Source organism: Molossus molossus, unplaced genomic scaffold (assembly GCF_014108415.1).
Source record: "Molossus molossus isolate mMolMol1 unplaced genomic scaffold, mMolMol1.p scaffold_m16_p_11, whole genome shotgun sequence".
Taxonomy (NCBI): Eukaryota; Metazoa; Chordata; class Mammalia; order Chiroptera; family Molossidae; genus Molossus; species Molossus molossus.
The window spans coordinates 43786616-43812978 of record NW_023425346.1 but is presented as its reverse complement, the minus strand read 5'-3'; the positions used below and the strand labels follow the sequence as shown (position 1 = coordinate 43812978).

The following is a 26363-nucleotide window of genomic DNA, read 5'->3' as shown; positions in this document are numbered from 1 at the left end:
CCCCTAGTCAAGTCTTCTTCCATAACCATTTATTCCCCCAATAATCTTTCCTACCTCCCCCTTTACTCCTTCCCCCTTCCCCTCTGGTAATAATCACCATACCATTATCTCTATATGAGGTTTTTTAAAAACTTAATTCCTTCGTCTTTCCCACAGAGCCCCCACCCCCTCCCTTCTTACAGATGTCAGTCTGTTCTCTATCAATGAGCCTGTTTCTATTTTGTTTGTTAGTTAATTTTGTTCATTAGATTCGACATATGAGTAGACTCATATGGTATTTGTCTTTCTCTGACTGGCCTATTTCCCTTAGCAGAGTGCTCTCCAGGTCCATCCATGCTGTCGCAAAGGATACGATTTCCTTCTTTTTTATTGCAGAGTAGTATTTCATTGGGTAAATAAATGTACCACAGCTTTTTTTATTCACTCATCTACTGATGGACACTTGGGCTGTTTACAAATCTAAATAAAACCATTAATACAATCTTCAAGAAGATAATAATTAAAACTTAAGCATGGCATCTTATGACTCTAACTCATAAAATCTGAGCACAATCTTGCTGAAGAAGTACATAAACTCCACAATTCAAGTAGTCCGTTGAGTATTTGCAAGGTGACTCTAAGGATCAAAGTGAGATTTTTGGCTAATAGGATATATGAAGTTTCCCCATGGGTGTAGGACTTTGAAAACAAGGCATACTGCCCACTCTGCGATCTGTTTTTCAGTTTTGCATGAGATCAGATGTTCCTTTCCGTTTCTGATTTTAAGTCAGATCCCTGGGGAGATTGTCAAATGGCATCTTATTTTCAAAAATTCGAAATGCATATGCATTCACAGAGATGGGGGTTGTGAATGGGAATGTGCAAGAGTATGTACCGAACTTCGGCATCATTATAAAATTTCAGAGCTGGGAGGCACACGTCAGCGACCATCTAAGCCTAGTGTGTACAAATGAGGGGTAAGGACTTGAGATTAGTTTGGGGGTCTGCCAAGAACTAACAATGTAATTTTAAAACCGTAATTTTTTTCTCTAACCTCACATTTATTTTCTAAAAAATGAAGGAGTTCCATTAGAGAATTCTAGAGCTATTCCTATTTTCACGGTCTATAATACGCTTTAATCCATTCACCTCACTACAGAGGTCAGAAAACGGAGACTGGGGAAGTTAAATGACTTCTAAGTAACTAGTGAAGAACTGCAACTACTACCCCATTTCTCCATGCCTCATTGGCTACATTCTCTCCATTAGGTTTGAAGAAGCAAGAGAGGATGACCCTTCATTTTTATTGTTTGCTTATTTTTTTCTGTGTATGCAGATTTTTTTTTCACTGAACAGCAAAGTATTTTTGGTTGTTTTTTCTTTCTTTCTGTCTTCCTTTCTTTCTAGAGATTTTGTAAGAAGAGAAGAGCTTCCTCGTCAAATTCAGTATATTTGCTGGTCACCTGTTGGGAATAAATTAGTAAGTGTTTAAATTATAGAAGTGTTTAATCATTTAAATTAAAGAAGAGCGATTTGATTTGTGCCTTTGTCAAATTTCCTTCCCTAAAAGGAAAAAAAAATACATTTATTACCATTTTTTTAGTGGTTAAAATCAAGAAGAGTTTTGATAAATTGTAACCCGTCTGAGAATTCCGCAATATCTCAAGCTCATGGATAGACTTCTTTAAATATCGCAGTCAGAAACTTCATCCGTGTGCTCAGCCAGAATGCACTGTGCCAGAAAGCTCAGGAAAAACATGGTTTTCACAAGTTTCCCAGACTAGCTTCAGACAACATGAAATTTTGTCCAAGCTCTTATTTAAGGACTCTAAATAAAGATTAGATCTGGCTAGCTATTAATATTCAGAGGTTTGTTTTACTTTCTGTAAATATACATAATTATTTACTTGGGTAATAAAATCATTAATAAAATAGTAGATTTTATTCTTTGTTTGATATAGACTTTAAAAATCATAACTGATGATAATGTGAGTTGGTTGACTTCTTTTGACTTATTAAAATGATATTGTAGTTGTGAGGTTTTTTTTGCATCTGGATCGCTACACTTTTAAAAGGTATTAGGTCAACAATGAGCACAAATACAGACTTAATTGTCTTTCTTATGGAATTTCCCTTTATTAACTAGCTTACCACTACTTCCAGGCATATGTGTATCAAAACAATGTCTATTTGAAACAAAGACCAGAATATCCACCTTTTCAAATAACATATAATGGAAAAGAAAATCAAATATTTAATGGAATCCCAGACTGGGTTTATGAAGGTAAGCTATATTCTTTTTCTACTGCTGCTGTTTGGGGCTTTTAATGGAAAATAATTGCATACATTTAGTAACATTTAGGTGCGTGGTATGTTCCGGAGATGAATGGTGGCATTTCTGAGAGCTGTTATTCATGCTCCGAGCAGGAAGTGCATGTGCTGCAAGAACAAAATCTTAATAGACTGGTAGAGTTTATTTTTAATGAGTATTATAGAGTGGTGGTAATCATTTATAGACCAAGAAGTGTATAATCTTTAAATGTTGTATTAGTTCATTTTCTCAGGGTTTTTTTTTTTTTTTAGAAATTAAAAAAACAAACAAACAAAAAAAACCCTAAAGAACTACCTATATTATTTTGCAGGAAAATATTCTTAATTTTTATCTGTGAATTTTGTCCTCTCTTTAGGTCCTGTAAGATCCATGACTTAACTGAACTTTAGAAGGTTTTCTGGTCCTTGCTTTTATTAAAAATATATATAACTTAACTGTTTTTTATTATATTCCCTGGAGAGAGAGTCAACATTCAATGTTTATGTCACTTTGTAGTATAGTTTCCTTGTTTAGGCTATATTAGGTGACTATAAGCCCCAAATGAAAAAATTAATTCTTGTTAATATGTTTATTATTTATTTTAAAAATTACATTTCTGATTAATGTCAAATCCTAAGAAGACTAATTGTTTGATAAGGGGTAAGAGGCTAAACTATTCCTCTAAACTCAGATTATTTATCTTTTACTAACCAAAGTATGATTATATGTCACATCTACATTAAATAAATTATTTCAGGCAATAAATAGATATATACAATGTATTTTGAGTCATTTATAATAACTTTTAATAGTAAGATGTAGTTGTAATTAATATGTGAGCATTTATTTTTCAGAGGAAATGTTTGCTACAAAATATGCTCTCTGGTGGTCTCCAAATGGAAACTTTTTGGCATATGCAGAGTTTAATGATACAGAGATACCAGTTATTGCCTATTCCTATTATGGTGATGAGCAATATCCCAGAACAATAAATATTCCATACCCAAAGGTATGTTGAATACTTTTAGCAGATGCTTCTGTTTCTCTGGTGTCAAAATGAACAACCAATACCATGAATAGAGGTGGGATCAACAAGTTTGGAGAGCTTCTTATCCTTGTGCATTGTAAAGCAAACATTGTACTGTGATCTATTATTTATATGGACATCTGTTGCTTTGGACATCTGGTTTTGCTGGATGAAGTCGTCTTTGCTAAATTCTATTGCAGAATCTTTGAAAAACATATGGTCTAGATCATGGAGGAAAAACAAGCTTAACTTAAATTTAATTTTTTCATATTTCATGCTCCAAATTCAGGGTAAAGTTCTGTTTTGCAGTTCTTTCTTGAATTCTCATGTAAATGCAAACTAGAATGAGGAATACAAATGTTGAACTTGATGTTCCTGTCAGATAGAAGTAGGCATGATTTATGATCTTTTCTGGACATGCAATGTAGCTTAAGTTTGTGAGCCTGGAGTGAATTAGACTGGGGTGAGCCAAAAGATTTTTGCATAAACATTCTAAAGTCTTAGAGCACATACTTTTCATTCATTCTCATGTCTGAAGAGACCTATATGTGTGGTTGGAGAATGGCCAGGTCACAGAGGAGAGCATCATATCCTAATTTAATTTAGATAAGAAATCTGAAAGGAGATCAAATCACAAATCCTTCTCTTGCACAAAGAGTGAAAGTGATTTTATTGATTTTTTTTTTAGAGAGAGAGAGGAAGGGAGAGATAGAAACATTAATCAGCCACCTCCTGCACACCCCCTACTGGGGACTGAGCCTGCAACCCGACCGGGAATTGAACTGGGACCTCTCAGTCCGTGGAACTTCGTTCAATCCACTGAGTCACACCAGCCAGGTGTGAAAGTGATTTTAGAATGTAGTTCAATGTCCTTTCATCCCCATTATTTTTACCTGCCCAGGGAACACTGTTATGGATGGATCCAGTAGGTCCCTATGTAACGAAGATGAGGTGGATGTATATACACACGTGGACTCTGAAGTGAGCCAAAGGGGCCATAGAGACAGAAACAGAAATTCCAGATCATTTGAAATGTATGTTTAAAATCATTTGAAAAAAATAAAGGCATAGAGATGAGTGTTTAAGTAGGAGACCTCTCAAGAGCCAGATATAAAGTCTGAAAGTTGGAGATGTTTGGAGTGAGAGGTGTGATACTTGGGATCCAAGACGTAAAAGGACTTGGATCTTTAGGAGGGTGGAGAGAGCAGGAAGAGATGAAGAAACCCGGAGCTGAGGAGTAACTGACACTGACAGAGAAATGGGGACCCAAACTCTCATATTCCTTTGGAGACTGAGGCTGCTGAGTCACCTGACTTTGGACTGAGGGGTGAGGCTAGTTGGAAGAAGCAAGACGTCCCAGCTGAGCTTTGAGTGAAACAGGGAGGTCAGAAGGAAGCTTGCACAATTCCTTAGATAAATCCAGACAGCGTGGTGTCATTTAAGACTATTTACCTAAAACGGTGGATTTAAGTTATTTAACAATTATAAGATTCTCTTTTTCTGTGGTAAAATAACAGAGAAACTCTAAGAAGCTGTTTGGGCGTGAACTACGCTGTCATATAATTTAGCACAGAATAATAGCACAGAAAACACAGAACAAGAAAAGTATAAATTCCATAGACCTTTACTTGGAGGTGAAATTTTCCTAATTTTGGAGTAATGTAACTAGCTAGGAAATTGAGTGTTTGCTGACTGTCTGGACCAAATTATAGGTTAAAAGCAAAATTTATCTTTCATTATTGTTTTACACTCTCCTCCCAACACCAATCTACCTCTGTACTAGCAGAGGGCTAAATGGTTAATAACAACAACAACAATAATAATAGAAAATGTCTGTCTTAAATGTCAGAAAAGAGAATATTGATTACAGAACTGCATTTTCTTATCCAAAATATTTTTTTTCCCCTGTGAATCAAAGCTCCCTCATTAATTGCTTAAAATATGTGTTTTCACTCCGGTTGACACAATATTTGTAATTGCCCTGCAAGTAAAATTGAAATAAAATTTCTGGTCATGTTATAATTAGAATGTTTTCAACAGTGATATACTTAACATTTTTAGCATATAAAAAATATGCCTACATTCCTAAAGCATCTTTCAAATGTTGGTGATAATTAGAATTTTATGAGCTTATCTATCTCCATTTTCTTGGCAGGCTGGAGCTAAGAATCCTGTTGTTCGGATATTCATTATCGACGCCACTTACCCTGAGCATGTAGGTCCCATAGAAGTGCCAGTTCCAGCAATGATAGCCTCCAGGTATATTAATCTCAGATGATTTTTACCTGTGAAACTGAATTTTAACACAAATTTCTTAATCAGTGTTTATACTTCCTTTTTAGTAAGTTAACGATGAGTATATATACTATAAGCAAAAAATAAATAAAATTAGCACGCAAAGCTAAATACAGGTGAAAGTACAAATCACAAATAAGTTTCTTAAATTTGTTTTAAATTTCAGCCCTTTATACATGTATAAAGATGATCAGAGTGAACAACCTAAGTGATACTTTCCTCAGATGTATGACTGTCAACTTGGGACCAATAGACAGAGAGTAAAATGTGTGTATGTCCTCAACCTGGCTTCGTTCAGGTCTGGCCTATCACATGTGCTTGGCAAACAAGAGAAAAACCAGCCCTTTTCAAATCTTAACATTTTTAAGTAGGATGCAGTCTATTTTCAATTATTGGCTGTAGAATTGACTATTTGGGTAGGGAGATGGGACACAAAGCATCCTCACTTCCCCAGCATGGTGCTCCATGTAGATCTTGTCTGATTAGTCTTGATTATAGCAACCTTCCAGCCCTCCATCAGTCCTCTGTGGTCATTCTGGATGAAGTGAATAAAGGAGACGGGTCCCCATGCTTGCCTGGTGGGTCTCCTTGCCACTTCCCAAATCCTAACAGACCGAGGCTTGGCTTCTCTCCTTCTGCCTGACGAAGACAAGTCAACCATATAACATGACCACAAATTTCACTAATATGGAAGCGTCTCATCATAGGCCTTTGTCGGGTCTTCCCGAGGTGAATCTGCTTTTAGATAACCAAAAATGTCTTTAATGTTTTGAATTATCCATTATTCCCCACGTTAATCTAGTTGATGAAAACTTGACTACATACATCATTTTGTATGTGATTCTCCTTAGGCTGCAAAGGGGCTGATAGAAAGAGCACCATATAAGGAGTCAAGAGGCTTGTTTGACCAACTGTAAAATACTAACAACATAATAGTAATAGCTAACATTTTTGATCACTCACCATGTAGCAGGCATAGTTCTTAAGCACTTGAAGCACTCCAGGAAATCTTTATGGCAACTTTTGAAATTGGTAATATTATTATTTCCATTTTATATAGAAACAGAGGCACAGACATGTTATGTAACAAGCCTTAGGTAGTATACCTAGTAGGAGATAAAGTCAGAATCTGAATCAGAGATCCCTTCCAGCTCTGTGATTCACATCAATGTCCAAAATTCTTTGTTTATTTACATTGATGTTTTCTCTCTGCAAGTTCCATTCTCAGGGCCAAGTAATTATTGCTGCCACTCATTGATGTCCACTATGTGCCAAACACTATTTGAGTTACTTTGTGCACATCATCTCTGATTATCATACAAAACTAACCCAAATTTCAACCCCTGACCAAGGTCATCTGAAACTCGGCTTCCAACATCACCTGCTTGGAGAAAAAGATGACCTTTTACTATACTTCACTCTCTCTCAACTAGTTAAAAAAGTGAAAAATTGGGTTTACCTATGCAAAATAGCTAATTCAGTGCATTTCCCCCTGTATATTGACCAGTAGCTTTGACTTTATGTCTTAAAAAAATGTAAAAATTCAAAATGGGGAGGAAAGTCATGTATAAAATAATTTCATTAGGGGAATGAACTCTTATATTCTTCAAAAGTTAGCAGGTATATTTAAACTTACTCTGCAGAGAAAGGAAAATTTTGCCTTCTTTATTTATGGAATATTCAATAGTAATAAAGTATGTCCTTTAGAAAACAGAAATTATGAAATTATTTTAACTTGATATTGTATGATTATGACTCTCTGTTTTGATTTATTTGCAGTGATTATTATTTCAGTTGGCTCACATGGGTTACTGATAGACGAGTATGTGTGCAGTGGCTGAAAAGAATTCAGAATGTTTCTGTCTTGTCTATATGTGATTTCAGGGAAGACTGGCAGACATGGTATTGTCCAAAGGTAGGTAATATTAAAACCACAGAGGTGTCTTCCTGAAGGTGAAAATTTAAAGTGGGACTTATTTATAGCTAACATTCATATTATAAAACCAGAATGATTGCATTCAATTCCTGTTGGCTTTGCAGAAACAAAAAAGAGACACACAAAGAAACACTCCCTTTTTATAGGTTCATTACTTTTACTAAATAAATAAGATACTTCTTGTTTCCTTGAATGACATTAGCATTGGTTTTGAATTAAAAAAAAACTAAATTGAACAATATAACAGTGGAAAAATCAGGTGTCTGATTCTGAATTAGGATGGAAATCTATCCTTTTCAGATTACAAAATTAACAGTCCAAACAACCAAAATAATGATGATGAAAAGATAAGCTGGGTCTATTAGGGAAATAGATGTGTTCTGTTCAAAAGAACTGAGATAATATGCAAATGGTGGCACATTCTGTTCAATGTCAAAAATTCAAAAATAAAAATTCTAAAGAAAATGGATATTATAAAAAAAAGTCAAATATTCTCATTTAAAATCAAAAGTAGATAACTGAGAATATAAGATAAAATATTAGATTAAATTATCCTGCAATCCTATGTTAAGAGAGTGTGCTAATGCTAGGGGGGAAAAACTTGAAAACTATATGCAGGTTTACTGTTGAGTTTTAATTGTTTCTATTGCTAAAATTCAAACATAATCTGTTGAATTAATGAGTCAGAAAATTACTTCACCAGTCTAAAAGCTTTAAAATAAGTTTGTTCATAAGTATTTCCATTAGAGACCAAGAAATACAAAAATGTTTTCTTTAAATAGGAAATTTGATGGGTGCATTTTGTGAGACTTCTAATTATAAAGAGATGTTTTATTAAACCAAATATAGGATAAATCTATTTCATAAAGTAAGAAAAAAAAGAACAGAGCAATCAAAGCAAATCACTGAATTCTATCTAGAAATTAGGACATTATGTTTTGCAAGAAAAAACTCATGTGAATCTGTTTGGAAATATATCAGGACTATTATAGTCAAGTTACTCAGGCTAAAAATATATATTTTTAATCACTACTGTGTCTGTAACAAGCTTGACTAATTTTGATGGAATATGCTAGAGACTTATTTTTATCTTATTTATATTTTAATATACAAAGCAGGAAGATGTTGGCCTAATGCAGTGTCATAGGCAAAAAAAAAAGAGAGAGAGATAGAATACACTTGATTGTGCTAGTTAATTAGAAACTATTGATCTGATTAGTCAGCTTTGACATTTTCATTGAACTTGGGTGTTAGAAATTATTATTTTAATTTTGTTAGTTTAAAGCCATAAAATTGGCCATTTAGATACAATTTTTAGCTCTTAAAACTAGGCATTTAAAAACTGATTACTTTGGAATATAAAATTCTAATTTATCAAAAGCCTGAGACATCTTTGATCCAAACTGACAGAACATATAGATTAAAAAAGATGTGGAATTCCTTGGAATATAAACTTTAGTTAATGGCCAAAAACAATTATTACATTTAGAATACCAGATTTGAATAAAATTAGGATTTTAAAGCAACCTCCTTTTAAAAACAATCTGATAAATACATGAAAGACATTTTTAAATTTAAGAACAACAGAATAGCACATTTTCTAGCATCCAGACTCATGATGAATGTGTGTGTGTTTAAAACAAATACCATTTAAGATTAAATGACCTCGCAACACATTATTCATGTTTGAACTCATAGCCAAAACAAAGACGTGAAGGAAACTGCCATATTTATTTGTAATATAATAATGAGATTTATTAAGAATTTTATAACTTGGGGAAGAAACATCTTTTATATTCTTCTTTCTCTAAAAAAGGGCATTAAAATTAATTTTATTTTTATGGCTTATAGTAATGAATCAAAATGTTTCACTGTTTTTTCAACTCTTGTTCTCTCCGAGGCACTGGCCTATCCCTATAGGAGAAAATTCAAACTATATTTTATTTATTTTTATTTTTAAAATTTTTTATTTATTAATTTGTTTTTGTTACAGATGTTTCTTATTTTTTTCCCCATTGACACCCTCCTCCCCTTCCCCCCCATCCCCATCCCCAGCTTTGTTGTCTATGTTCATTTGTCATGCATACATGCATGTAAGTTCTGCGGTTTATCTCCTCGCCCACATCACCCCCTCCTCTGAGGCTTGTCAGTGTGTACCCCACCTCTATGTCTCTGGGCTAATTTTGTTCAGAAGTTTGTTTAGTTCATTATATTCCACAAATAAGTGAGATCATGTAATATTTGTCTTTCTCTACTTGGCTTGTTTCACTTAGCATAATACTCTCCAGGTCCTTCCATGTCATCTCAAAGGATAAGAGACCTTTCTTTCTTACAGCTGCATAGTACTCCATTGTGTACATGTACCACAGCTTTTTAATCCACTTGTCTACTGATGGACACTTGGGTTGTTTTCAGATCTTAGCTATTGTAAATAGTGCTGCTGTGGAAGACAGCAACTTGTCAAACTATATATATATATATATATATATATATATATATATATATATGTTTTTATCCTCACCCGAGGACATTTTTCCATTTTTTGTTCAGATAGAGTGGGAGGGAGAGAGAGGAAAAGAGAGAGAGAGAAACATCAATGTGAAAGGGACACATTGATTGGCTGCCACCTGCACGACCAACCAGGGCCGGGGACAAACTGCAACTGAGGTATGCGCCCTTAGCGGGAACTGAACCTGGGTCTCTCTGGACTGCAGGCTGATGCTCTAACCGCTGAGCCAAACCAGCCAGGGCTCAAACTATATTTAAAAAATTTATTATATTCTTCTTCTTATTTTTTTTAATCCTCACCCGAGGGTATTTTTCCATTTTTTGTACAGATAGAATGGGAGGGAGAGAGAGGAAGGGAGAGAGAGAGAGAAACATCGATGTGAAGGGACACATCGAGTGGCTGCCACCCGCACGACCAACCAGGGCCGGGGACAAACTGCAACCGAAGTACATGCCCTTAGCGGGAACCGAACCCGGGTCTCTCCGGACCGCAGGCCGACACTCTAACCGCTGAGCCAAACCGGCCAGGGCTATTTTCTTATTTTTTATGACAATATTTCCCTCATGGTACTCTTTCTACTTCACTGACTCTTCTTTTCCTTTCTAGTTCTTCTTCTGACTTCTCTAGAAATCTTATTATTCTCCAAGTTAATATTTTTGCATGGTAGGCTAACTGCTTTAAAAACAACAACAAAATACCTCCATTAATTCAGTGGATTAACAGAGTAGAAATTATTTTTGCACATTTATGTACCATCTAATAGTGAGTCTAGGTAAGTGGGGAGAGTGGGGATCTGGAGGATGGGGTGCTCTGTTCCACGCAGTCATTAAGGAACTCATTTTTGCTATTTCATCCAGTGATTTCCAAGGCTAGTCCAAAGTTATTCAAACCTGACTATCAACATCCATCTAGGGGACGGGAAAAAAAGAACAGAGGATTATGCTCGAGAGGTGTTTATAGATTAGGCCCAGAAGTAGCATGAGTCACTTTTGTTCTCATGCCTTTGGTCAAAACTTATCACATTACCATGTCCCACTGGAAAGGGGCCTGGGAAATGTAGCCTTTCTAACATCTTAAAAAAAGGAAGAAATGATTGTTAATTATCTTATCGTCTTTGTCACAGCTCTCTACTTACTCTCTTTAGGTAATTTTTATCTATCCCAGAGGTTTCAGTTACCACTTGCCTGTCGAATTTATTCTGAGGATTTGAAATTTTTAAATATCTCTGGCTATATCTTCTCTGCTCCATCCTCACTACTGCTACCTGGATTGGGGTTTTTACCATCCTTTTCTAAACAGCACAGCAGCCTTCCAACCGATCTCTCTGCCTCCTTTTATCTTACCACTTCTAATCTATTTTCTGTATCATGTTCACAACTGTGTCTTCCAAATTGTGATTTTGAAATCCTTCGAAGGATTTACCAACAGGAAAAATGTAAACTTCTTAGGGTGGCATTAAAGTTTCTCAGAGATCTTGCTTCTCTGATTCTCCCTCATCTTCTCTTTCCGTTAGTCACCCTAACTCAGCACACTGAATCACCAGTAGTTCACTAAGCTGGCCTGGTCTCTTCACTGTTCATTCTACCTAGAATGTTCTTTTTCTACTTATTTGTCTAGAAAAGCCAATTAATACCTTCTGGCTTTCTTAATATTCATTTAATAAATGATTGATTGTATTATACTAAAATATATAAAATAAGATTTGGTGCAAATTTTTAGATTCCTGGCTACTTCATAAGTCTTAGAAAAAAATAATTAACCTAACTCCACTGTGAAATGACTTTTTACCTATATGACACCAAGTGATTGGGTTGTGCTAGGACTTTATTGATGCAATTATTCCAGTCACTGTCATAGAAAGTCACTGCTATTAAAGGTTTGCAATAATATTCAGCCTTTAGATTACACATATGCATGCGATAGTGGCTGTTGTATAAGATTTTTAATATAGTCATCTTAAACTCAAGTGTGAAGTTAGTTGACTATCAATAGTACGCTCTGATGAGGCAGCTTAACTGGTTCAAATGTCCAGATTATATTTAGAAAAAACTGTCTTCCTAACACTATGCTTGATATTATCTTTTTTTCTTTTAGACCCAGGAGCATATAGAAGAAAGCAGAACTGGATGGGCTGGTGGAGTATGATTTTGCTACCTTTTCTTTATATTTTAATGAGACTTAACAGATTCTCAGCTATCGAAGTACTATTTAAAATGTATTCAAACTGTCACTACTTGTTTTAATGGAAAAAATATTAAGGTAGAAAACACAAAGACAGCAATCCCTTCAGCAGTTTTGTGCTAGACAATTTTAATGTCTATTTAGAATTATTTTGAGAAAAAAAATCATATTCCTCATGTTCTAACCTTAACTTTTCAAGTGATTTTCTGATTTTCATAATTAATATTACTTCTTAAATAATCATTAGCCATTTGAGTTCAGGGAAAATAAGTACATTGGGTATCCTTTGTAACTTAGAGATAATTTACCTTTTACTAAATTTTATTATAAACTGAAATTAATAAATGAATTTATATATATAAACCTATATACATACATATATATACATTCATTCTAGTTTTTAAGTAGAGTAGCAAATAGAAAAATGTGTGTTTTGTTATGGTTTATTTTTTTCGATAGGTATATTCAGTGATTTATGGAGATTTTTAGTTTAAAAATATTATGTTTTAGGAAAATATTAGTTGTATCTTACATCCTATATAAAAAACACAAAAAGACAGAATACGTGAATGTTGCATGATTGCTGTCACTTAACACAAACACATAATTGAATTCAAGTAGCATTTGAGTAAAAAAAAAAAAAAAGATGATTTTTCTGAGATTTTGACACATTCAGAGAAAGAGGAAACTCTTAGGACTTGGCTTAACACATTAACCCATAATACAAGGACAATAAAGAATTCACAAGTCAATTCTAAGATGATAAGTCTTTTAAAAATTCAGAGAAAAATGGGTAGGGAGAAAGTAAACAATAAAGTAAAAAATCTTCAGATATCAAAAACACTATTGTACACTTTTCTGGATCCAGTGATTTTAGCTTGCATATGTTTACTCAGTCTTTGGTTCTATTCATTAGCTAAAGAATAGTTATTTATTAATTTATTAACTATATACAGTAAATTTTAAAATATTATAAAATAACAAGGTAATAAAGATAAGTGTAAGTCAGAGAAAAGTGGGAAAGTCCTATTTGAATTTATTCTTTGTCACTCTACTAAATAACACAGGAAAAATCAAGAGTATTAAGTGAAAGACAGAATTTTTTAAATGTTTTTGACTCTTGGTTAATCAAAGCTCACCTTCTAGAAAGGTAATTCCTAGATCAGCAGTTGAAAACTTGAGGAAAGGGGAAACTTAATCTCCCCTGAATGCACTCCCATGATAAAGATTTCCAGTAAAGAATGAGGGAAGGGAGAAGACTTGAAACTTCCTTTAGCTGTGGTCTCCGTGATGATAATATAACTACGGTTACTATAAAGTAACACAATGGTGTGATTTCACAAATATAAACAATGATACCAACAACCTCAAAGACATGGTTTTAGGAATCCATACACATTTATTCTAAAAATGCTACCAGCATTCAAAACATTCCGAAACATTTTAGAATGCATCTTTTGACATCTCCTATTTATATGCATCTTGAGGTCAACAGTTGCATCTTATCAATTTTTACAATCTATATGGCATTGAACTTCTGATCTCACAGACATTAGCTGGATAAATGGGTGAATAAATAAATAAATAAATAAATAAATAAATAAATTTCCTTCTGAAATTGTAGAACACGGTTTTAAATACCCTCAGTGGAGGGACATATATGTCCTTTGAGGGAAAATGAGGTTGCTACATTAAATCAAAAGTGATGCCAAAATAAATTTAGTGAATAAATAAATAATCTGCAACATATGATTTTGCACTAGATCATTTTAATAACTGAAGCTTTAGAATTCTATTGGGAAACATTACTTTTCTTATTTACCAATCTCAAGCTCTTAAAATGTATCCAATAGTCAGTAAACTTTATAAATACCAGAAGAGGAATTGTTAAAATTCTTTGCAATGATAGCTTTCAAGTGTACATCCACACTCTCTGAAGGCAACTGCTTTGAAGAGGTCATAGATTAGATTTTATAAGTTCAGACATGTCTTTTGAAAAGTCAGGGCACAACTTTATATAGTCAAAACGCACTCTTCAGGGTATGCTGTGTAGCTTCCTTTGACCGAAAATCAAACCAGTGACTTAATAAAACTATCCAGAAATATGTCTTTCTGACATTTGTTCAGGTAATATTTACAAGGTTTGTGGACAGAGTATACAGGTTAGTCATCTTAGTATAAATTTAAAGATCCATTTTAGAGCAGTTCTTCCTTTAGAACTTGTCAAAGAGATTTAAACTGAAAAAGACCTTCATAGATTACCTAAGAATTAGAAGAGTGTGATTAAATGACTTGCTAAAAGTAACCGACCTTTTCAGTTGCAGGCACAAAACTGGCAAGTAGTTTCTTGAGAACTTTACCTATTACTTTCTTTCCTCCAGCATGAGTCAGTCAGTGTCTTAACTTGCGGAAAATAGCCTAACTTTTGGGTAGTTGATCAGAAAAATAACAACAAATTCACTTTAAATAAATCTCTTCATGCTCTTTAGAGAACAGACAAAAAGGAGGATTTAATAACAGAATCCGGTATTTAATAGCTAAGTTTTGGAGAACAAACGTTACAAACATAGTGCTTAGACTGCAAAGCCACATTTCCCTCCTTTAGGCTGTTGGCAGAATCCCTTGACTTGGAAAAATAAATTTTCTACTTAATGCTTGAAAGTCTGTGCTTTGACTGAATGTGGACTCAGCTTAGGCATCAGCCTTAGGTAAGTAGGATCTCAGGTCATTTGCTGGTGATAAATAATCTTACCTTCCACGTAAAATATTTTAAATGGCTTAGCACATAGAGATGAGTAATTCATTAGAAAATCTAAGCAAGATAAAGGGTCCAGTGAAGAGGCCTGTTTAAAATTGAGGACCACCTAGTTATGTATGATTATCTAGGGTCCAGGTGTGACTTGTTGCCAGAGCACTTAGGGAGAATGCATTATGGACCCGACCCCAGCAAAGTGAATGAGGACATATTTCACACTCTCTTTACCTCACCCAAGTTACCTGTTCATCCAGAGCAGCTCTTTGATGTGTGCAATAAAAGGGAAGAAGATAACAGGCTTTGCTTAGCAAAAATATTCTTCCTGTTTTCCTGATTCTAGTATCTTAAAACGTAATACTCTACCCTGTTATTTATTTTCATTTTCAATGAAAATGAAATTTTAAGTTTTCATCTAGAACAAGACCTTTTTTTCAAGTTCCTCCACTAATGGCAGATGTGAGGAAAAGATTCTTCTGGCACCTTGAAAGGTTGTGACCCTGGTTCCATTTTAGCAGTTAAGACAACGTGGAGCCAGCTTTTGACTTGTACACTGAGGAGTGAGGGCGAGGCATTGTGAAGTGGTTCCTACTAAGTATATCATTGTTTGCTACAAAGTCATCACTTTATTCTAAAATAAAAGAATGGTTTTCGTCAGACATCCACTAATGAAATTCCATCCACAAAATTGCAAATCAGAATTTCCTATTCTTGGGACTCTTGGCTCTCAATTTCACTTAGAGACATTAGTCTCGATACACACAACCTACTAAGGCTGGTCTTATCAATGAAACTAATAGGGGGGTCATACAAGAAAACAGTGCTTTCTCATTCTATCTTTCATCATGTTAAAGATTTATCATTTCTACGCCGAAGTGATAAGACTTAGGTCACTGTACTAGATTTCCAGGGGCTGCTCTAACAAATTACCGTAAACTTGGTGGCTTTAATGACAGAAATGTGTTTCTCACCATTCTGGAGGCTAGAAGTCTAAAGCCAAGGTGTCAGTGGAGCTATGCTCCCTCTGAAAGTTCCAGGAGAGAGTCGTTCCTTGCCTCGTCCAGCTTCTGGTCTGCTGGCAACCCTTGGACTTGCTGAGCTTGTAGCTCCATCATTCCGAGCCTTGTATCTCCGTATCTCTCTGCCTCTCTTCGTGTCCTCTTCTCTTCCTATGAGGACACTGGTCATTGCACTTAGGGGCTACTCTAATCTAATGTCATGACATCTTGATTTTTACCTTGATCACATCTGTAAAGACCCTATTTTTAAATAGTGTCATTGTCGCCCAGCCGGTGTGGCTCAGCGGTTGAGCGTTGACCCATGCACCAAGAGGTCACCAGTTTGATTCCCAGTCAGGGCACACCCCCAGATTATGAACCTGATCCCCAGTGGGGGACATGCAGGAGGCAGCCAATCGATGTTCTCTCTCATCGATGTTTCTATCCTTCTCTCTCCCTTCCTTCTTCGCTCTAACATCAATCAATCAATAAATAAACAAATAGTGTCATTGTCTTAGTTGGTTTGGGCTGCTTTAACGAAGTACCATAGACTGAGTGGCTTATAAACAATAGAAATTTATTTCTCGCAGTTCTGGACACTGGAGGTCCAAGATCAGCATTCAGTATAGTCACATTCTGGCGAAAGCTCTCTTCCAGTTGCGGACTGCCAACTTCTTGCATCTTAATGTGAGAGAAAGCTGAGCAGAGGAGGCAAGTTCTCTAGTGATTCTTTTAAGGGCACTAATCTCATTCATAGGGGCTCCAACCTTATGACCTTATTTAACCCTAATTGCCTTCTAATATCATCTTATTGGGAGATAGGATTTCAACATGTGAATTTTGGAGAAACATGAACATTCAGTCCATAATAGTTCTCTTCTAAGGTTCTAGATAGAAATGAATTTTAGGGAACACTATTCAGGACACTATAGGTACCACATCAAATACATTGCATTTTAAAAATTACACAATCAGCGCTGGTCAGTTTGGCTCAGCAGTTAGAGTGTTGGCCTGCGGTCCTGAGAGACCCAGGTTTGGTTCTCGCAAGGGGTGCGTACCTAGGTTGCAGTTTGTCCCCGGCCCTGGTTGGTCGTGCGGGTGGCAGCCACTCGATGTGTCCCTTTCATGTTGATGTTTTTCTCTCTCTCTCTTCTTCTCTCTCCCTCCCACTCTATCTGAGCAAAAAGAAAAAGAAAATCACACAATCATAATCACAAAATCAAATCACAAAATCACACAATCATAATCATCATTTTTATCAAAAAGCATCAAGTATCAGGTGACACATGAGGCCATTTCTAAAGCGGCAATGTCAACTTTGCTGTGCTCTTCTTTCTCAAAAGGGAGTATCAGTCTGGGTGTCAGCCAGAGAGGTGTTTGTAACTCAAAGATACTGGCAGTCTTTTGGTTGTTGTTGCTTGGTCAGTTCTACAGGAGTTGAACATTGTGGTTCACTGCCCTCTGGAAGCTCTGGGCTAGAGAGAGCTGGTTTTGGATGATCTGTGGGAATATGGACTCTGGGTGATGTAGAGTAGCTCCTTTCTCTTGTAGATCTTTCACCACTTTACTGTCCTTTCAAAACCTGGTGACCAGGGTTATAAATATGCCAGCACATATAAGACGAGTCTATGTTTTAAATGGGAAAAATTACCAGCTAAAATTGGGTGTGAGAACATTGGCAGGATTTCCGTTATCTGTACTATTCAGGATGTTGACTTGTGGTTGGCTGTGCTCCAGGGCACCAGAGCAGAGTGTCAGGAACTCCTTAGGTCATTAAAGGGTTCTCAGCAGGTGCCCAGCAGGGTCCCTGGGAAGAAGTCAGGGATGCTAATGAGGTCTGCTCTGCTCTGCTCTGCTCCCTGAGCTCAAGGAGTACACTCCCCACTTGCTTGTCCTGGGTAACATTTTTCTCTCAAGTCCAGAAGTTGTTCCCTAAAACTGTGGCTAGCAGGCCATGCTATTTTAATCTTTAAGATGTCTTCATTAAATCATTAGCATTAGATGCTTGGCATCAGGCAAATCAAGAATTAAAAAGGCCACCAGTTTTCATAAGAGTCACATTTTGGCCAAATACCACATTTTGAGGATTGACTTGGTTAAATATCAACATTCATGTGTGATCCCTTTAACTCTGTTTCAAAGCACATAATCTCAGAACATGCAAATTCAATCAAATTAAACATTTTAAATCTAGCGGCGTTGAGTAGCAATTCAAAAGTAGCTGGGATGTACAAGTGTGTTAGAATCACTAGAAAAACTGTCTCTCTGCAGGAATGGATTTCCAGATGTGAGAAACGAAGGTAGGGGAAGGAAGGCATTCTGGTTCCTATGTACATTGCTTTTAAAAAATCTATAGTTTTAGTTTGTCTTTTGGACATAACCTCTGCTTTTGGTTTTTGTTTTTTAGTTCTTTGTTTCAACACCAGTGTTCAGCCAGGATTACATTTCATACTACAAAATATTTAGCGACAAAGATGGCTACAAACATATTCACTATGTCAAAGACACTGTGGTACGTTCCTTCCAAGATGTACCCCCTCAAAGATCATTTACTTACCTGAGGTTGCTCAAATAATGCTCAACTTCATACCACATGATGTTTGTCTTTGTATAGGACAGTGCTATTCAAATTACAAGTGGCAAGTGGGAAGCCATACAAATATTCAGAGTAACACAGGACTCACTGTAAGTATTACATGAAGCACGTTGCACCAACCAGGGTTTAATAAGTGATGGCCATACAAGAGATCCTGCACCCCTCTTTCAGTTATGAGCCCTTTTGTTCCTGACTCTATAGTTTGGTTCAGACAGCTGTAGTTTTCTTAAGACTACACATTCTTTAATAACTAGTCAGCACAATTTTCTTTCGGAAAGAATCTGTAGTAGGTGGCCATTTTTCTTCCGATACTTGATAGATAACTATATAAAGAGTATAAATTTAAAAAATAATAACTGGTTCTAAAGACAATGTTTATCTGTTAGCACTTGAAGCAATGAGCAAACTTGTATAGTCCACTGAGGGCAGCTCAGAGATACAAAAAATGTTTGTAGTGACTCACCGTTACATAAATGTGTTATTGTCTGTAACACCTATTGTGTATTGAGCAATTGCTGTGTACCACATACTGTAAAGCAGAAACGATTATCCCAGGTTTACAGATGAGAAAACCGATACTCAGAAACGTAACGGGGCCAAGGCCACGCAGTCTGTGGCAGAGCTAGGATCCAAACTTAGCACACATTAAATCTAACACGCTTATTGTTAACCTCAGCACAGGACTTCCTCCTTTCGGTTATTCAGCACTTTCCTTTTCAGTCCATCTTGCACACAGTCTAAATAAACCACCTTTAAATAATCACGTGTGGTCAAACTTCTCTAATCAAGAATGTATAGTTCCTTTCCCTCACACCGAATAAAGGGGGATCATTAGTTCAGGCTCCCTGGCTAAAACCTGTCGGGAGCTATTGCCAATAAGTGAAATTCTTTGAACAGTCAGCCAAGGAGTTTGGACATTATATGAACAGCCTGAAATCACCCGTGTACGAGGAGTGACATGATAAAAACAGATGGCGATTTCAGACGTAACATCTTCAGGAGGCAGGGAGAAACCAAAGGCAGGAAGACCCAGCTATGGTCACAATCCAGGCCTGAGGTGACAGAGACCTGAACTAGCAGGGTGGCAATGAAGTGCGGGCTCTGGGGGGGAAATTAAGCCTTTTTTTTTTTTTTTTATCCTTGGCACTTGGCAGAGTGCCTGACACAGAGCCAGGGTTCAGTGAATATTTGTTAAACGGATGAGAGGAAAGATAGACAGTGAAGACAGATGGAGGCGGAACGGGACTGGTGACTGGTGGCTGTGAGGGGGAAGGGAAAGAAGAGAGGGGGACGGATACTGCTGCAAGTGTCAGAGATGAAGACAGTTGTGAAACCTTTGACATCAGAAAACCGCGGGGGGCTGTTTGGAAGAGAGCCGGCAGTTTATTCACAAACACTTGGAGAGGATGTGGGGAAGGCAAGGGCAAGTGATGACTGGAGCCCTGTGAAGTTAGTAAAGGCGTGTGGAGGGGACGCTGGCTCAGAAGACACACTAAACTCCACGAGGGAGTTGTACTCCGTAGCCTTTTCCTTTTATTTGGGACTAGCTAGACTTTAATGACAGTGAGGACAGAGAAGTACCTGGGCTGCTGAACAGTCCTGTGAATTTAAAATTGGTAACCAAACCTTGGTTATTCCAAACCTGTCACACCCTATTATGCTCTTCCCAGGAAGGGGGGGGGAGAGAGAGAGAGAGAGAGAGAAATACTTTGTAATATTCAGATGAACTCAGTCACAGAAGAGTGAAAATCATGCTGCTAAAGTGGATTTTCCACCTCTTGGCTATATTAAGACAGGTTAGAACTGGGACCCAGACCCTTAATTGACAATTATGTTCTTTTGTGACTGTTTTGCATCTGGGTAAATTAACATGCTTCTTTGTGTGGACTCTCAGAGTGGATGAGTTTCCTCATTCGTAGTAAACTTACCTATTGTTAGGGCATCTATAAAATAAATTCAAAATATGTTTAGAGTCATAGATAAAATTAAATAATGTAACATAGAGAAACCAGTAAACTGCTAATCATGGAAAAATAAATGGATGATATTAATCAAATATCTTAGTTTACTTTTTGTGGCTCAAAGCTAATGAATCAGAATATAATATACCTACAATAAAAAAGAATATTCTGCATAATTTAATCCTTTATGATGTAAAGTCAGAGTAAGCACATAAAATTTAAATACAAGCAATAGAGATTTATGTATATAAGCGCCAATTAGTAAATAGTTTCATGAACTATTTATTAATAGTTTATAAATTAATAGTTTATTATTTATTAATTGTGTAGTTTAGATGAACATTGGACTGCATTGTTTAATGTATCAGTATTAATACTAACAATCCTATCACCATTTAGTTATTGATACTTATTTAATAACATCTGAATATATTTTCAGGATTTATTCCAGCAATGAATTTGAAGGTTACCCTGGAAGAAGAAATATCTATAGGTAATTCTGTCAATTCACTTTACTATTTTTTATATATTGATATTTAAATAAAAATCAGTCATAGTGCTCAGGATATATAGAATATTTTTTTTAAAGCCTGAAATGTAATAGGAGTAATTTATGAATTAAGATAAAACATTCAGAGAATGTCGTACACAACATCAGTATAAAGTTATATAACCCAAAACATTAGCTAACACAAATGTTTGTTTTCAAAAAGAAAAACCAAGAAATTTTAATGCAGATATAAACATGATGTTAAATAATTTAACTAAATTTACAGGTAACTGAGGACATTTATTCACTTATACACATTTATTGAGTACCTAGTCTATTTCTTCCCATGATGTGTCATTTATTTTAACAACATCCACTTTGGCGTAGCATATTATGATTAGAAGGAATTCATCTATGTTCCTAAATTAGTGTTTAGTTTAGTCCAGTGGTCCCGTTGGTGAGAGGGAAAGTCCCCTCAACAGCCCCTTTAGGATGTGGAAATAACAATTGTTACTGTAGGCTGGTAATCTATTATTTGCCAGGTACCTATTTATCTGCTTTATATATTAATTTTATTTAATTCCCACCACCCTCTATGGAGGCAGAATTTGTACTGGGCATGCTGCCCTTGACCCCTTACTATCAACAGCCTACTGGAATACAGAAAGAGAAGTGGGAAGATGAACTCCACTTCCACAACCACTTGGTCAAATGTAAGAGATGAATGGCTATGAGAAGTGATGACCTCCTGCCCATCGAGGTGTTGGATATTTCTGCCAATCCCAGGAAAATCACAGAGGGCTTCTCCCTCAAGGCTTGTGCTAGTCAGACAAAAATTGAAAATCAGGCTACTGCAAAACACGAAGATGACCTCTTCACTTTCAATGACATTGGCACCAGAAAAACAGAGTGGGTTTGATGTCCATATGTAAAATAGTCATTGCATGGGGAGTAGTACGTTTTGATAAATACAGCCTTAAAATTTGAACTTATTTTCATTTTTCTCTAGAATTAACATTGGCAGCTATCCTCCCAGCAAGAAGTGTATCACTTGCCACCTAAGGCAAGAAAGGTGTCAGTATTACACAGTGAGTTTCAGTGGCTACTCCAAGTACTACGCACTCATCTGCTACGGTAGGTGATGGACTTGTCGCGAGCTTTGCACTTCACTGCCCTGTCATCATCCTCGTCACCACCATCTGATTAATCCTCAGCTACAGATGATTAAGCAGGATTTTAATGATATCCTAAGAGGAAGCATCCTCTGATAAAAAGGTTGCTGGACTTCCCCCATTTGCCTGGGGAAATGTCAAACTCAGAGTCAGGGGAGAGAACAATGCCCAAGACCATCCCTCAGAGGCCAGTAATTCTTTAAGCTGTAGTTTCAGTGGGCGTGGAACTTTTGTCACCTAGTGTGTCGTTTCTAAATTTGGGAAACATAATAAGTATTCATTCAAATATTTTAAAAATCATAGGTACTCTATTAAATATTTTCAGCTTGCTTAGGTCACGTGTACATTTAGTAAATAATTTCTATCCAAATAATTTTATTTTATGTGTAAGATTTTATGTACATCTTGAATATGGGGCAAGCAATAAAATGGGCTAAGTCAGGCGACACGTAGATTGAGGAGCTATTTTGGGATCCCGGGGATTTAGAAAACAGACTTGGGAAATATCGTCTCCGTCAGTATCTGTCCTGTTCCCCAGTTAATGCCTGAGTTTCCCTGGTGAGGGACAGAAAAGAGAGAGGTTATTACAAAATGCCTGCCACTCCCGTTTCTGGTTTCATCTCGCCATGTGGGGTGGGCAGCTAAGAGAACAAATGGAATCTTTGATTGACTGAGATCCCTGCTAGTTGCCAAGGACCCTCAGGTTCCCTTTACTTCCCAGAAGAATGGCACCCACCCCAACATGCCACTTCTCTCACCCCAACCACCTGACCCAGAACCTCCGCCTGAGCTCATTTGACTACGTGGAAGTGAATGAGCATTTTAACCCAAAAGTTCCCTGAAGAAGTCAGTTTGATACAACATTTTCATACAGTGTTTGGTCAATGGCATCTTTGAAAAGTCAAGAGATTGTAGTTTGTGCTCCTATGTGTGATTATGGCATTTAAAGGTGTACATTAAATGTCCTCTCCAGTTGTATGCAACATTTTGCAATCCAGGCTACATATTCATGCAACATACATTGAAAGCTTACACGCCAGGCATGTAGCATCATTGAACTAACTGTACTGAGTCGTCTGTCTTTCTCTCCTGAAGGCAGAGGCTGCTTTTAAAAAATCTTTATAATCATAAGGCCAAGAAGAATGGTTAAGGCATAATAGACATTGAATGCTTGCTAAATGATCATAAGTACTAGAAAGATCAAAGCATCGCTGCCTTTTGAAAGTCTACCAAAGAACTCTTTCTTGTGCGGATGTATGCACTGATAAAGACATCGGTGGTGCGTGTATATACTCACATGCATACATTTATACCTACATGCAGTCTGCACTTGTATGATGCTTTGACCCTTCTGGAAAGCACTGCACCACTTTTTACACCACTTTATCTTCTAACCGTGTCTTCAGACCAAGGGCCTGCTGAAGGGGTAAGGAAGCAAAGACTAAGCTCTCATCAAAAGTTGGTGGAAGAGTCCTTTCTAGAACTTGAATTGCCTGACTTTTCCACACTCGCTCTTGCTCGGCAGTATGGTAATTTCCCATTTAGCAAAAAATATACTGTGTGGGAAGCATCACATCGTCTGGTGTTTTTGAAGCTCCAGTAAAATGAGTCACTGCACCATCATAAGAAAAACCTTGAAATCGTTCCCTTTAGGATTAAGAGAAAAGCCTCATTATGTAACTCCCAACTCTCCAAGAGCGATGGTGAGTAAATCCCAGATAACAGGACTAAAATAGGTGAAATCACATTTATGATGCTGACGGAACAAAAGCAATGCAAAGGAGGAATTCTGGACAATTGATGCTTACACCCCTGGGATCGCACCCTCAGGCCATCTGTGTCAAGGGCAGTCAGTCATTAGTTTGTCTTGTAGTCTGGGCAAAAAAAAGATATGCCAGTTGTCACTTCTGGAACTGCACACCCATGAAAATTCCATAGGGCGGATACTGATTGACTAAAGTCAAGAAATCCAGATTTATGTCTCATTTCCTTACATCCTGACCAAAAATATAATGTGTGCTTGTTCCTTTTAATAACTTTGAAGAAAAACAGAACAAAAAAATCTCTGAAATGAAATTCTATAAAATTCTGAAACTCCATACAATAAAAAAACTGCTGGTTTTTGAGGGATCTTAATAAATAATAGCCCTTCTTTTTACTCCCAAGTTAGACTGAGGTGTCAGGAAGGAAATAAAGATGTGAGCCTTATTATCTGTAAAGATTAGTTGGGAAATGTGGTGAAGGTGTGCAGCTTCCTAATATCTTGCCCCAGAATTAGAATCACTCACACACATATGAGTACGACTGGATGGCCACTGGCCTCCCCGTGGTGCCTGGCTGTCGCCCTTAGACATTGAGGAAGGGATAAAAAGCATGTTTCTGCAGGCAAAAAAATGCCAGGACAAGGCCAAACAAGGAGGTACTTATACCCCTGTCTTCTCGGACCTCACCAAATAGGTCATTTCCCCTTGCTGTTTGGACCAAGGGTGTTCCTCCAATGACACTTCTTCCACATAGAAGGACGCAGCTTCTGAAGGAGGGCAGTGTACCTCCACCTCGGCCTCCATGCTTATTGCTGTTAACCCACTGACTGTCTGAGCAAGTCTATCCTTTAAAAGTATATTTTCAGGTATTATTTTATTCTGTAGCTCAAGTCAGTGGTTGAGCATGTGTCATGATTTGTAGATCTTGTTAAAACAGCTAGTTTCTACACAGAGAACCTGAATTTCATGTTGTAACATATAGTGGACACTGGTTTGCCACCCAGACCTCCCATCTTCAGAAGTGAGTCACTCAATTCTTTAGCCGCTGAGAGTGCTCACAGTCGGCCCCTCCTCAGCCCTTGGGGATGGCGCTCAGTCCAGGCTACATCCAGTGACTTCTCCATTATGTGGTGTAAGTGCCAGCCCCATTGACCCCATTCAAGATGACTCTGCAGGCCGTCCAGCTCCAGAGCTCGGCCGTGTGTGTGTGTGTGTGTGTGTGTGTGTGTGTGTGTGTGTGCTTGCGTTGGCCAAGGTCTCCGTGGTGACTGCACTAAAGCCCATCTTCTTGTGGAGCCCCAGCATTCCTCCCCTCCCCCACAGTGTGTATTCTCATGCCCACCTCCCCAGATAAACTTCTGACCCACAAAACTCCTTCTGGGTCTGTATCCTAGGGGATTGACCTTCCTCAGCATATTTGAACAGGCAACATATCCTGTAGAAATTTATTTCTTTAGGTATTAATTACTTAAAAAAAAAAAAAAAAAAAGATGCCGGATTCTGGCCACCAGAATAAGCTGAACCCAGAAGCCAGGTTAAAAATACAATCTGGGTCCTGGTGAAGGTTACTTGACAATAGACACAGCTAAAACTGGCCCGTACAGCATGACATCTTCCCAGAAGGCTGCACATCAGAGCCACTTCTGGGGTCCATCTGTGCAATTAGATCCAAACTATTCTGTATCACTCTTGGAAAAGTGCACTGGCAATTCTTCCCTCACATCTGTTCTTTGAGGGGGCTCTGATTGCATGTGTTGTTTCAATGTAACTTAAAAGATGATGTTTACTTCTCTATGGGATTAAAAAATAGCTGCAGAATTAAAAGATGTACTTGAGCTTGCTACTAATCACAAATACTACTAGCAGTTCTCGTTGAAAACTAAGTGTCATTTTAAAATGAAGCCATGGGTCAAATGGCAGTTCAATTTTTAATTTTTTGAGGTAACACCATACGGTTTTCCATAGGGGCTGCACCAGTCTGCATTCCCACCAGCAGTGTACTAGAGTCCCCTTTTCTCCACACCCTCGCCAGCACTTGTTGTTTGATAATTTGTTGTAGGCGGCCATTCTAGAAGGTATAAGGTGATACCTCATAGTTGTTTTAATTTGCATCTCTCTGATGATTAGTGACGTTGAACATTTTTTCATATGTCTCTTGGCCATTTGTATGTACTGTTTAGAGAGGTGTCTATTTAGGTCCTCTGCCCATTTTTAATTGGATTCTTTGTCTTCCTTTGTTCAGGTGTATGAGTACTCTATATATTTTGGAAATTAACTCCTTATCTGATGTATCATTGGCAATTATGCTCTCCCATATAGTGGGTTCCCTTTCCATTTTGATTCTTGTTTCTTTTGCTGTGCAGAAGCTTTTTAGTTTGATATAGTCCCATGTA

General features: G+C 37.0%; 1 protein-coding gene across 2 annotated transcripts in view; it reads left to right on the top strand.

Annotated features, from left to right (window-relative positions):
• The window catches only part of LOC118625221 (fibroblast activation protein alpha), a 76227-nt gene that overhangs the window by 24667 nt on the left and 25197 nt on the right, over positions 1 to 26363 (top strand). For both annotated transcript variants that reach the window (XM_036253927.1, XM_036253926.1), the window contains 10 exons: positions 1387 to 1459; positions 2143 to 2263; positions 3145 to 3299; positions 5473 to 5576; positions 7392 to 7527; positions 12152 to 12196; positions 18396 to 18500; positions 18603 to 18673; positions 20985 to 21038; positions 22045 to 22169. In XM_036253927.1, coding sequence (XP_036109820.1) covers positions 1387 to 1459; positions 2143 to 2263; positions 3145 to 3299; positions 5473 to 5576; positions 7392 to 7527; positions 12152 to 12196; positions 18396 to 18500; positions 18603 to 18673; positions 20985 to 21038; positions 22045 to 22169 — 989 coding nt within the window. The remainder of the gene's footprint in view (positions 1 to 1386; positions 1460 to 2142; positions 2264 to 3144; positions 3300 to 5472; positions 5577 to 7391; positions 7528 to 12151; positions 12197 to 18395; positions 18501 to 18602; positions 18674 to 20984; positions 21039 to 22044; positions 22170 to 26363) is intronic.